The 13,353-nt window shown below is 48.4% G+C and overlaps 1 protein-coding gene across 1 annotated transcript; it reads left to right on the top strand.

Moving 5' to 3' along the window:
- The first annotated feature begins 1,381 nt into the window (after positions 1-1,381).
- Positions 1,382-3,154, top strand: GFER (growth factor, augmenter of liver regeneration). Its single transcript, XM_061349190.1, has 3 exons — positions 1,382-1,619; positions 1,895-2,106; positions 2,859-3,154. Exons 1-3 carry the CDS (start codon positions 1,392-1,394, stop codon positions 3,019-3,021), a joined length of 603 nt encoding a protein of 200 aa, XP_061205174.1. The 5' UTR covers positions 1,382-1,391; the 3' UTR covers positions 3,022-3,154.
- Positions 3,155-13,353: the final 10,199 nt, after the last annotated feature.

Here is a 13,353-nt window from a genome sequence, read left to right as displayed (position 1 = left end):
AAGGGAAGAGGAATAGGGACAGGAGGCAAAAGCCTCCAACGCAAGATTTATAAAGATATTTTGTTCTCCCTCCATCCTTTCCATACATTTGTTTGCATTAAACAAAATAGTCCTATTTTTCACTTGACCTGCAGGACATGAAAAGTGCCAGCGGATACAAACTTCCCATTCTAGACTGCATTGTCCACAATGGGAGACTTACCCTGTGGCCTCAAACCCACCACCAGCATGAGGGCGTCAAGGCAAAAAGAAGGGAAAGAGCAAGCCTGTGCTGCTGCCCTCTGACTTTTCATCCTCTCCCTCCTGCAAACAGCAAAGCAGAGGCTGGATGAGTGTGCGCTTCAGGGGGTCATACCCGCCAGACTAGAGGACAAATTGGCCCAAAGCTTTATCTGCACTAATTCACCTTTCCAAGGGGTGAGAAACTCATCCCTGAAGCTGATGCCATGCTGGACCATTGCCCAGGAGCTGGGTCACCATCCTCATGTGCTTACAAGCCTGTAGCTCACCAGAGCTGCTGAATGTCCCCTCAGGACCGAAGAGCAGGGGCAAGGCCTGGGCTGATGTACCCGCCCCGGTGCAAAGCGTGCAAATACTCCTGGAAAGAGGTGGGTAAATCCTTCCTCAATACAGGCTTACAAGCATGTGACAGGTGTTAAAACATGTAAAATATGATACGGGTGTGTTCTGCTACAATTGCAGGAGTTGGAATGGAGTTATCTGCTTGTTTGCTTTTAAATCACGCTCGTGATCCTATCTATCACTGTGCTGGAGATAACGCTGAGGGGCCCCTCGTCCCCATGGCCGGTAGCGGAGCTACAGGAAACCTGCAGAGGGGGTTTGGCCAAGGGCCTGTAGGGACAGGCCAAGGGGAATGGCTTGAACCTGCCAGAGGGGAGACTGAGCTGAGCTCTTAGGCAGAAGCTCCTCCCTGTGAGGGTGCTGAGGCGCTGGCACAGGGTGCCCAGAGAAGCTGTGGCTGCCCCATCCCTGGCAGTGCTCAAGGCCAGGTTGGACACAGGGCCTTGGAGCAAGCTGCTCTAGTGGAAGGTGTCCCTGCCCTTGGCAGGGGTTGGAACTGGGTGAGCTTTAAGGTCCCTTCAACCCAACCCGTTCCGTGATTCTATTATCTATATACATACACAGATGTGAGGCGGGCGAGCGCCGGCAGGTGGCTCATGTCACTTCTCCTTCAGAATTCAAGAACTCTCCTCGGAAGACTCAAACTCAGAACCTGTCACTCTATTGTGACACCAGAAACACACCCTTTCTGTGTGTGGTGTTTTAACTGCTCACCAACGACCTGGTTTAGCAACGAGTCTCGTCCCGGCCGCCTGCCGCCGCCTGAGGTAACCCGGGACCATTTCAAATGGCGGGCTCCCCCTCAGCCCATGGTGCACCGCGGCGCCAAGATGGCGGCGCCCAGCGAGGGCCGGCCGGGCCGCGGCGCTTCCCCGTTCCCGGGCACGGAGGGCGGCCCCTTCACGTTCCCTTTCCCCGTCCCGCACGGCGCCGCGGGATCTGGGGCGGAGGAGCCGGCCAAGAAGCCGTGCCGAGCCTGCACGGACTTCAAGAGCTGGCTCCGCGAGCAGAAGAAGCAGGCAGCGTCGGGCGGCGGGGTGAGGCGGCGGTTTTCCCCTGCCACCCTTAGGGCGGGCTGTCCTCCTTAACCCCTGCCGAGCTGTGTGCTGGGTCTCCATCCCCCAGCTGTGATGGGGCTGTGTGTTCCCCTCCTCAGGCCGTGAAGGGGCCAGGGATTCCTCTCAGTGAGGGGGTGAAGGGGGCTTCCATGTTGTCCCACTGGGTGTGAGGGACTTGTTCCTCCATCTGAATGCAAAGGGGCTCTTTCCCCACCCAGTACCTCATCACCTCCCAACCCTTTCTCTTGCTGCAGGATCTGACGGCCACAGAGGAGAAGGAGCCACCACCGAACTGTCCTCTGGACAGTGAGCAGCTGGGCCGCAGCACATGGGGGTTCCTGCACACCATGGCGGCCTATTACCCCGACCGGCCCACCGGCGCCCAGCAGAAGGACATGAGAGACTTCATCAACCTCTTCTCCAAGTTCTACCCCTGCGAGCACTGCGCTGAGGATCTGAGGGAAAGGTGAGTTGGTTTGGGGTGGTTTCTGCTTGAAATGCTGAGCTGCAGCTGTGATTTGTGTACGGGCAGCTCTGCCTGCACTGGGGTTCCTAGCTCCCTGTTCCGTTGTTGCATCCATCCGAGATGGGCTTAACTCAAAACCCAATAGCTCTTCCTGCCCTGTTAGGTTGTGTGCTGCCTCTGAGGCCTCCCCGGGGCAATTGTGTGATTTTCTGGTTCAAAGGAGACTTGTGCTCAGTTCTAGAATTAGGCTGGGACTTGAAGTAATCTGGCTTTAAGGAAGCGAGTGGTTTTGTACCCCAGAAAACCCCCTTTGTTGGCAGCCTCAGCAGTGGAGGCGCAAAGCGTTACACTCCTGTTACTGTCAGCTTGTTTCTTGAGGGTTTCAACTCCTCTTTTCTGGATGATGAACATGCAGAAAAACCCATTTGAAACTTAATTATTGACTTAGCAGACGCCACATGGCAAAGCAGCTGCTTGGCATTTTGATGAACTCGAGTACTTCTTGCTTTTTATCATAGCTGAGCTGTTTGGTTCCTGCATCTTTTCCAGTTGACGAGAGTAGGCAGTGAATGAAATCAAGCCAGTTGCAGCCATCAGTATTTTATAGTGGAGGATTGGCTTCTGGGTTCTCTCTGGGACTCATCTTGCAGTAGCAGAGAAGGTGATTCTGGCTGCGTGCTCTGTGCCTGCTTTGGGAATTGAGCTTGGTGGCTGTAAAGAAGTAACATTTGTTTCCTCTTCCCTGTTTGCAGATTACGTACAAATCAGCCTGATACTAGCAACAGAACTAACTTCTCCCAGTGGTTGTGTCTTCTTCATAATGAAGTGAACAGGAAACTGGGGAAAGCAGAATTTGACTGCTCTCGTGTGGATGAGCGCTGGCGAGATGGTTGGAAAGATGGGAGTTGTGATTAATCCATAGAGACTGCTTTGGAAGTCTATCAGACCAATCCAATCTGGTGTGGAGTCACTGCAGGGACATGTGTGAGTCAGCGACTGTGTGTTTGTGTGTGTGACTGCTACGGAAATAAAGGTAAACCAATTCTAAGTGGATTTGAAAAGCTTATCCTAATAATATGTTGATAACTGATGACAAAAATGCATTACCTGAAGGACTGGGGCCTCACATTTGGCACAGCAATTGCCAGAAACCTGTGAAATGAAGGCACTACAAAGTCACGGAGACTTTTTCATTGTGACATTTCCTTATTTTAGGGGTATTTGCTTGTTTCTGACTGTTCATTTTCCCTGAACATAGCTGCCCTGTGGCATTTCATGTTTTTCTGCAGGCGTTATCCTGATGGTTTAGAAAATGCATCTGATTAATTCTGGTTTTCATTTGCTATTCATGCCGTGTTTTGTGCCAAGTCTCTGCCCCCAGTTCTCTCTTTGACATCTCCAGTGCTTGTTGTTAAATTTGCATCCATTTCCTTTGCTAAAAGGCCTGAAGGGAGGTACACTGAATTTAAAACTGAAATCATGAAGGCCAAATTTCTCATTTTATTCTTGTATTTGACTTACCATGTAAGAAGATGGTGTAGAAAGGAAAACTAAACCAGAGCTAGGCAACATTCATCAAATGAATGAAGTATCAATGGGTAAAATATCTGAAGGATGTATCTGGGTGAAATCCAGATGTTTTAAACCGATTGCCAATTTTCTTTGGATCTAGAAGTGCTAAATTCTACCGAACTATTTCCTCTTAAAGCAGATAACCTCTTAATCTCTGCTGTGAACTTCAGTCTGTGATGAAAATAGCTTGACCCCTATATCTGTAATGAAGCATATTCAGCTTTGTTTCACTTATAGCATTCCTGAGATGTGTTTTGAAGTTCTTGGCTGGCACTTGCTGACCTGGCTGATACACTGGTGTTATGTCCTAGCTAAAAACCTCTCTAGATCAAAAGGACTTTACAAGCCCCAGTATTTGAGTCCTGCTTAAGGCTGCAATGTCAGCTTAATGTAAGTGTTTATTGCACAGGGGACTCTGAGCCCCTTGGGTAGCTTCCCTCTGTAGGTACTGGTCAGCATCCATGCTATGTGTACTTTTCCTAGGTCAGCTATACTGCATCTGTGTATCGATACAGAAGTGTGAATTTCAGATTCAAGTGAAATAGCAGCATAAATGGTTAACATCCTATGCTTATAAACATGTATCTCTTGATAAAAAGAGTCAGCTAACAAACAAAAGTCAAAAGAATTTCAAGTTCTTAGAGTAGATATTGAGATAATGCCCTTTACTGCATTTCTGGCTGTGAAGAGTTTGCACAAACCATGATAGTAGAAGGCTTTTTCCTCCTGTACTTCCTGCTGAGGCTTTCTTGTGCGTTTTAGAGCTTCCTTATTTCACGTGCTGCTGTACCTCTGTAAATTTACTCTTGTTCATAGAGTGTTACCTGGAAATACCAGTGGGGCTTTTATAATAATAGCAGTGTGATGACAGCTCCTATTTCAGAACTTTGATCTTGAGACCTGCGTGCATAGGGCTCCTCTGGTTAGAAAAGCAATAAGAACCAGAAATGCATTCAGTGTTTTATGGTACGTTCAAGTTCTTTCAAGTCAGACCTGTTAATATGAGGCAGATTTTATGGACTCGTTGTTCTTGGAAGTCTTTTATGTAGTAACGTTTCTAAACATGAACCCAAAGCCAATGATAAGGTACTTGATGAAGCATTCAGTCTAGCTTATGACTTGAAGGTGTCATTTGGGTTATTAGAAATGTTTGGCTAATTTCCCTGTCAGTATGTTGAGCTTAGAACAAATAAATTCCAGCCCTTGGTTTTCGTCTTTTGGGTGGTAAACTTGGTCCCCAGAATGAAGTACATTGGTATGCAGTAATGGGGAGAGGACCAACAAAAAGGTTGTAACCCTCTGCTTTTGTCAGCCTAACCTCAACTACCCAGTTCTATCTGGATAGTGTTAGCAGTAGGGTGTGTGGACAGGCATTTGCTTGTAGACTTGGTTGTGTTTGAGGAGGAATCTACTTATTTTACCTTCCAGTCTGCCCTTGTCTGTTCTCTGTGACAGTCTCATTGCCCGTGGAGCAGATGATGAAATTCTTTTTTGTTTGCTTCAGTGTAGATGAGCAGGTTGGGAAAACCCCTGTCTCTTCCCTTTCCATCTTAACACTGAAAATGGGCCAGGGTGGTGAGTGGCACTTTCTTGTGTGCAAGTGCACTTGATCTCTGAGTCCTGGGACTGCTGCTGCCTTCTGCTGGCAAGTGGTTGGTGCTGGGCAGGTGCGGGGTAACCTTCCACCATCCACATATCAGGAGTGTAGAGGAAACCAAAGGTGTATCCTGCTCAAGATCAAGGCAGCAGCTGTGGCAACACAACGTTTTTGTCACCTAATGCTGCTCAAGGAGGTGGTAGAAGCGTGCAGAAGGAAAAGCCCATTTGCCAGCATGTCCTGGCAGCATTGCAGGGGTAGGGCCTTCAGCCTTAAAAGCTGAAGTTGGTGTCTTTAGTGAATGCTTCCTAATAATGAGGCCACCCCTGTGGTTGCTGGGCACCCCTGTTAATGGGCCAGTTTGTAGCTTCACTATGTGGCCATTTGGTAAAATAGATGCTTGTGCTCTCTTCTCTCATTTTTACTGCTTTGCAGAAGAGCTTTGACTTAGGTGATCCTCAGGGATATCATCATCTCTGTGGACTTGACTGTATGGGGAGGAGGGGATTTTTTTTTTGCTGCTCATTTGTACCACATCTCAAGTTTTAATCTTATGTAAGGAATTCCTATTGAAGATGACTTGTATTTCTTTACAGAAAGTTGTGAATTCTGTTCTAAATGCACTTGACTAAATCTAGTTTTAAAAATACCTGTAATTCAAATGATATTTCCTGTTGATGTGAACATAATAAAGCAACAGAGTTTATTCCTGGCTTCCCTACTGTATGACACCTTGGGAAAAGGCATCATATTGTGCTGGGGTGTCTAACCTTCTGCATGCTGATATATTAAGGTCTGAGCTTGCTTGCTCAGCTGAGCCTATGTGATTCTGTGGGTATTGATCAGCCAAGGTGGGGTTGCAGCTGGACCTTTTCTATTGTGCTGCTCAATTGATGCAGATGTTTTGTCCAGCAGGTCCTTGCCCATTAAGTGGGAGATGGGTTTCATATGGGGTTATTTATGTGTTTCAAGTGTTGCATGTTTCTAACAGCATTAAGGGTAGTGCTACAGTTGGCAGTAGCTCAAATCCTGAATTGGAGCGGGGTGGCAGAGGAAGGTGTACAGAGGAATGCTGCACTGAAGGGCAGCATTTGTTAACTGGGTGTTCACCACACAGCCATGCACATCCCATCCCATCTGCCAGAAGGGAGAAGCTCTTTCTTAGCAATATGAGGAGCCCTTGCAAGACAAAGCACAGTCAGGAGCTGGTGCTGCCTAAGGAGCTTGTGGGACCTTACTCAAGAGCTGCTTGTGTGCAGTAGGCACCTGGCTAACCTTCAGCTTCACAAACTCACTGGTCTTGTGCTCTGGTTTGCATTCATAGCTGAAGTTCTTTAATTCTCCTTCTTTTTCTCCCCCTCAAGAAAGTAAAGAGCAGGGAGCCATGAGGGAAGCGTCCACTTCATGAATGGGAAGTGGAGTTGCTGAAGCAAGTAATAAGTGTGGATGTTGGTGGAAGCACCACTATGCCCTTAACATTTTCCCAGGGATTAGCTGTTCCTTTACAGTGTGTTGGGTGAATACAGTCTCCTGTCTACAGTAAGGTTTTCAGGAGTTGCTTTGCTTGCATGTGTCTCTTGTTTCTGCCTTTTCCAGGCAATGTGTGATACTTCTTCCCATTGGATTTTTACAGGCCTGGAGAGGGAAGGGTTTAGATTTCAGTCTGGGGTTTTTGCTCCTTTCTATCAGCATTGATTTTCTTTTTCCCATTCCTGGAATAGCTGTTCAGGTGTTTTGTCTGAATGATGGAGAGGAGCTGTTGAGGATTTTGTGGAGTTAGGAGTGAGCTCCAGTGGAAACTGGCAAAAAGGTTGTGTGAAGTCAACTCTTGATTTTGTAGGCTGATAGGAAATGGAATAAAGCAAAACCACAGCTAATAGTACATAGGGAAATCAGCAGTTAGAACATAGAGGATTCTCAAAGGGTATGGGGATCCACGCTGTGGTAGCTGAAGCCCTGACCTGGACTGGTAAGTCCCACAGGGACAGGTACACCAACACCATATGCTGACTGTGTCTGCACCAATGCACAATTAGCTCCCAGTGAAGGGAGCTGAGATGCTGGTAGCTGACGTGCAGCAGCATCTACTGTGCATCAGCAAGCCTGCCACCACTCACAGAACCCTGGAACAAAGGGTGGCTCCTACCAGCTGAGGATAACAGGGCTCAGTACCCTGGTCTATGCTGATCCCAGGGTATCTGTTGTTGCTGCCACTTCCTAATCTTTGTCATTGTTACTCTTAACGTTTCCAGAGGTGAAGTCTAACAAGCAGCACTAGTGTTTGCCAAGCACTGAAACTGTTCTGTTCCCCTTGCTGTGTGACAGTCCCATCTGCATGTACTGGGCTAGTGAAGAGTAGCTCAGAAAGTTAGGCTGGCATTTGGGCTTAAAGCATCTGGCCTGGTCTAGCACTTAGATGGAGCTCCTGGTACAGGCCTGCTGAGTTCTGTGCCTGCCTCCCATGACCTTGCTGCATTGTGCCCTCTGCTTCTGTGTGTTGTGCTGTCCCAGGCTGTTGGTTTTCCTTGTGAGCGTTCCCCATGCAGAGCCTCTTCCCGGTCCCACGTTTTCCCTCCCATGTATCACATACCATCATGCTGCTGGCTTGTGCTGTCACTGCGATGTGCTTCATAGGGGTGATGCTACGGGGAGAATTTGCTTTGCATCTGAAGCAAGCGAACAGTAGAGGGCAACATACCATGTGCTGGGTTGGTTTTCTTGTCTCTTAACGCTGCTCTGGAGCAGACTGCTCCGGGTACCGAATGCTTTACCTCTTCCTAGTCCCTTTCCTGGGGTTTTGGGAGGAGATTTTGGTGACTTCAGTTACTTTTCAAGCTTGTATAGCTACCTAAATGAGGGATGTGTTAGTTCTCTTCCTGCAGCTAAATTCTGCACTTGGAAGTATAATAAAACACTTTCTGGATGCGGTTTCCAGCGTGTTTCCTACCTGATCTTCAGCTCATAGCTAGTCATACATGGTGAAGTTCTGTCTTTTTTTATCAGGTCATTAACAGATTGGAAAAGGTTTCAGTCAGGGAAGGGATCAAACCTATTCGGTGTGGTTGTCATCTGCTCTGGATGCTGTATGGAGGAAAGACAGGGTTTGGAAGGAAGGTCACAAGACAGTCATGACTTCAGCAAAGCTGTTCCTTTTGAGATGCAGGGATGCAGCCCAGCCTTTCCACATGGGAAGAGCTAAGAAGAAATCCAATTGAGTTTCATAGGAGCTTTGCTTTAAATTAGCAGGTCTGCGAGGATAAAACACAGCAGACACCAGGCAGCTATTTTGTTCTGTCCCTTCAAGCTCCCATTTTTCCCAAGTCAACAAGCTTTAGGTTTAAACTCAAATCCCAGTACTCAATGGTGTTGAATGGGGACTTTCCTTTCAAATGCTGAGGACAGTGAGGCAGAGCTGGGCTTCCCCTGCTTCTTCCATCCTTGACATGTGGCCCAAGCTACCAGGAATGTGGAAAAGTGGATTCTGTGACTGTGCCTCATGTCACGCTTCTTGGATGGAGTCAAAGATATGCAAGGCATCTAAGACAAGGCCTATACAGGTGGACTCTTGAGAGATCAACATTCAGTTTGTTCTTAGTCATAAGCCTCTTGCTGGGCTCCAGGTAAGTCACTTCATCTTCTGCAGCCACACTTCCACTTCTGCAAAATGGGGATAAAAATAGCACTTTCAACAGCCTTTGTGTGTGTCTTCTGTGTAGATGAAAATCTCTCTCAGGCTATTTTAATGTGCTTGTACTGCACACTATTGGGCCTAAGATTGTTTCCTATAATAAAATCACTCATCTCAATCCATCCCACAAATCTCCTTTATGTCAGGTTACATCTTTCTTTTGAACCTGAGGAGCCATTTGGTACTTGCTGTGTTGAGAAATGAAGTGTCTCTTATATTTAGTCTATATTCACCACAAATACCACATTCATTACACAGACATCATGGCCCTTACTTCCTCAAGAAGTTGTGCTGTGGATCTGGCCCTGTGCTGTAACACAAGCAGAAATGAGAGTAACAAAAGGTAGGAAATGGGAAAGCACCTCTGGCAGCCAAGCTTGATGCAGCTCAGATGAGAGCTGCAGAAGCTCTGCATGTCAGAGCATGGCTCGAGCTGCTCAGAGGCTGCCTTGTGTCAGCTCTGCTCACATTACCACCCCTGCTCAGGGCAGGTAGCAGATAACAAGTGCTCAACTCCACTTGTTGGCCAGGCCCTACATGATGTGACTTGCTGTTGTGGTCCGAAGGAGGTCCCTTTGGAAAACAGCCAGGGATCTGCCTTCCCATCCCTCTAGCTCCTCCCAAGGTGTTGTGCACCTATGTGCAGCCCCGTACCTGATAGGGTTAGCTTACTGGTTTGCCAGAAACCCCCAAACTTTGCATGCTATGAAATGTGTCAAGCAGCAAAGAATAAGTTTGCCAGATGAGACTTCAAGCTCACGATTGCACCACTGGGAAGCATTTTGAAACCCTTTGGGGTTTTGTTCAGTTTGGGCCTTATGCAAGTACTGGAATACTGACTCTTCGGTTCAGAACAACTGTTATCTCAGTGAAGTGAGTTCTGTCACCCAAATCTTTCCCCAGTGATTCCAGTTAGGAAAGTTTTCTTCATTCTTTTCCTTGCATTCTTATCATGCATTTATACTTGTGCCAAATCCCACTTGAGAAATGGCTGCATTTCAGAAGTGGATGAGTAACCAGCTAATAAATGATCTTCCAGATATTTTGGGATCTCTTAGGGTGGAAGGCATTAAGTAGCTTTCTAGTGATAGCGTGCTCAGGTTGCTGATCAGGAAGTCCCTTCTCTCTGCCGCTGGGCACTGTGCATTTCTAATCACCTCTAAATGTTTCCATCAACTCTCTTGTTGTTCTAGAGGCTAATTGCTGAAAGCAATGTTTAGCCAAGCTCCAGGAAAGCATTTCAGAGTAACAACTAAGTGAGCATCTATCAAAGTCCTGTTTCAAGCGTGCTGCCTGGGGAATGTGAAGGACAAGCTGTTTTACCACCTACGCCTGTGCAGAAGACGGTATTGGACCTCGCGGAGCTGCTGAAGTCGGTGGGCTGTAAAGCCTGGCTGGAGCCTGGCTGGCTCCCTTGGGCCGTGTGCTGCACAGAGCCTGTGTTCTGCTTAGCTGGATTTCTTCATATCAGTACACTGTCAAAGCTGTCCTGAGAGCAGAGCAGTCTTGCATCACTGTTTGGTTTCAGAGATGCTGAGTAGAAGGTGGGGCTGATGGTTTTGTCTGATAAATCAGGAGCATCCCAGTGCTACCATGGAGAAAATGCTCCATCCTGTGGGGCCCCCAAGTCAGTCTTGCTAAAGAAATCATAGAATCAGCTGGGTTGGAAAAGACCTTTGAGCTTTAAGTCCAACCATTCCCCAGCACGGCCAAGGCCACCGCTAACCCATGGCACTGAGGCCTCATCTCCACGGGGTGTGAACACTTGCAGGGATGGTGACTGCAGCCCTGCCCTGGGCAGCCTGTTCCAATGCCTGAGCACTCTCTGGGGCAGGAATTGTTCCTCAGCTCCATCTAAACCTGCCCTGGTGCAGCTTGAGGCTGGTTCCTCTTGTCCCATCCCTTGTTCCTTGGGAGCAGAGCCCAGCCCCTCCTGGCTCCATCCTCCATCAGGCAGTTGTAGGGAGTCATCAGGTCCCCCCTGAGCCTTCTTTTCCCCAGATTAAGCCCTCCAGTTCCCTCAGCCGTTCCCCATCACACTTGTGCTCCAGGCCCTGCACCAGCTCCACTGCCCTTCTCTGGCCCTGCTCCAGCACCTCAATGTCTCTCCTGTAGTGAGGAGCCCAGAAGTGAGCTCAGGATTCAAGGTGTGAATCATATTAACTCATCTTGTTCATTACTGGCTTTCCTATGGGCCAGATCCTGACCCTGGCAGCCCTGGAACTGTGAAGCCTCAGCCATCTGCTTGGGGATTTGAACAGATAGATTGTGCTTCCCTGAGCAGTGCCAGCATCGCTTACAAGAGGTAACCTGGTCAGCTTCTGTGAATTGCTTGTATTCAGCCATATGGCTTTGAAAATCACTGCTTTTATAGAGCTGGTTGAAATCAGCCTTTAGCTGAGTGCGTGGGGCTGACTCCATCAGGCTTTGAAGGAGGAGAAAGCCCCTCTTGTCTCCTCAGGGTTGTCATGACCATGTGCTTATCCCTGGATAAAAACCCCATTGCTTTATTGTGTTGGAGACAAGCATGAGGAAGTCGGGGAGGGCTACAAGAAGTAGGAGGCGAAGCCTTGTTTTCCTTTACCCTTAATGAAACTGATGTAAAATCAAACCATGCAGAGATCTCAGGCACTTGTCTGTGTGCTGCTCTGTTTGCTCCCTGTCACTGAAATCCAGGGGGAATGGCAAATGCAGGCAGAACTTGTGCAAGCATTCTGGAAAGTGCCATTTCCAAACGCTGTTCTTCCCCCCTCACCATTTGATGGGGAAAACGTGCAGGTTGTAATATCCTTTCCCATTATTGGCTGGCTCTGTGTATCTGTTAGCTCCTTTGCAGCAAGAGGAAGTGAAACAGAGCTACGGTTTGTGTGGAGGCTTGAGATAGCTGCTGTGCTTTATCTGCACTGTGGCAGGGGAGGAGAGCTCGCACGACAGGAGAAATGGTTGTGGAAGTGATGCTGCACGCAGCAAAGTTGGAGAGCAGGACCTCGAAAGAGGATGAGTTTAGAAGTGGGGATTTCAGTGGGGATCTTGTCTGGTGCATCAGGGTCATGCCTTGAAGTGTATAAACCAGATTTCTCTCTGGAAATGGATGTGCTTTGTTCTTTGGGAGCATCTAAAAGGTTGAGGTGGTGTCTTGGTCCTTTGTGGTTTGTGCTGTTTGAAATAGGCTTGTTCCAGTCAGGACAAAGGAGCTGGACAAGACATTTCAGAGAGGGGCAGGATGTCATCAGGAAACCAAGAGCAGACCCCAGAGGTCTCTGTGCGGTGGCCCTGGGTGCACACCACTCTCCTATGTCCTACCACACAGCTTTCCTAATGCCAATAGTTTTCCAAGGGTCTATCCACAGCCTTTTACATAAGTGAGCTGCTGATGTGGCACAAGCCCAGCTGGGATGTGTGGGGTGGTAATGAGTGTGTAGGAAACCCATTCTGGGGTGCGGTGAGCTCAGCAGACAGGGCAGCCTCACCATCACATACAGCTCTGGGCTGATGGGTGCAGGATGACGTGTTCTCAAAGCAGGAAAGTGATTTTTGAGGACACTGGAACAGCTGCTTCTAAACTGCTGAACCTGTATAAAGACCTCACCTATGGTAATCCCTTCGAGTTAATACAGTCTTTGTGCTTAAGCTGCAATTCAGGCATGGGCTGGCGATGCTCGGATTCTGGGATGCAATCCTTGGCCAGCCTCATGAGACATCTTGCCAGAAGAACCCAGGAGGGACCAGGCTGGCATTCTCTTGGTGGCCATTTCTCATTTGCATTGTACAATGTGATTGCTCCTGGGCTGGTGACATTGAGGAATGAAAGGCTGAATTCTGCTTTTCCTGCTGAGCGTCAGAAATAGATGTGGAGAGACGATGACTCACCTGTAATTGAGAGAAACTGAATGGCATCATCAAGAGCCTTAACAGTTAAACCCTGATTCCACCTGCCAGAAAGAACAGACTGACAGAGCTGCTGAAGGCCAAAAGGAGCTGCAGACAGGGCCCAGCGCATGGGAATCCTTCACTTTGTTGGTGTTTTGCATGCGAGGGGCTTAACACGCCTGTTACACACGTGTCCCATGTGATGTGGCAGCAGCACTGGTCCCCGCACGAAGGGATGGGGATGTATGGATGGAGCAGAGCTGTAATGGAGCCATGAGAAGCCCCCAGCCCCAAGGCCTGTGTTGTGCATGCGTACTCCTCCCTGTGACTTTCCCTGCAGTTCCCGGCCGAGCAGAGATGATGTCAGAGTTGTCATGGCATCGGTATCTATGGAACCGGGATCATCATCAGGGTGCTACGAAAACCTCACTCAGGAGCTGGTCCTGGAGCTGCGGGGGGGAACTCCCTTTGCTGTAATTGAGGGTTTCCCTCTGCAAGGTTCAGCTCTTTTTCCTCCTTC

This window comes from Neopsephotus bourkii, unplaced genomic scaffold, assembly GCF_033783945.1.
Source record: "Neopsephotus bourkii isolate Nb327-2 ecotype Australia unplaced genomic scaffold, CSIRO-AGI_Nbou_v1 NB_384, whole genome shotgun sequence".
NCBI classification, from domain to species: domain Eukaryota; kingdom Metazoa; phylum Chordata; class Aves; order Psittaciformes; family Psittacidae; genus Neopsephotus; species Neopsephotus bourkii.
Note: the sequence above shows the minus strand (reverse complement) of the source record. Positions and strands in the feature narration are given on the sequence as shown.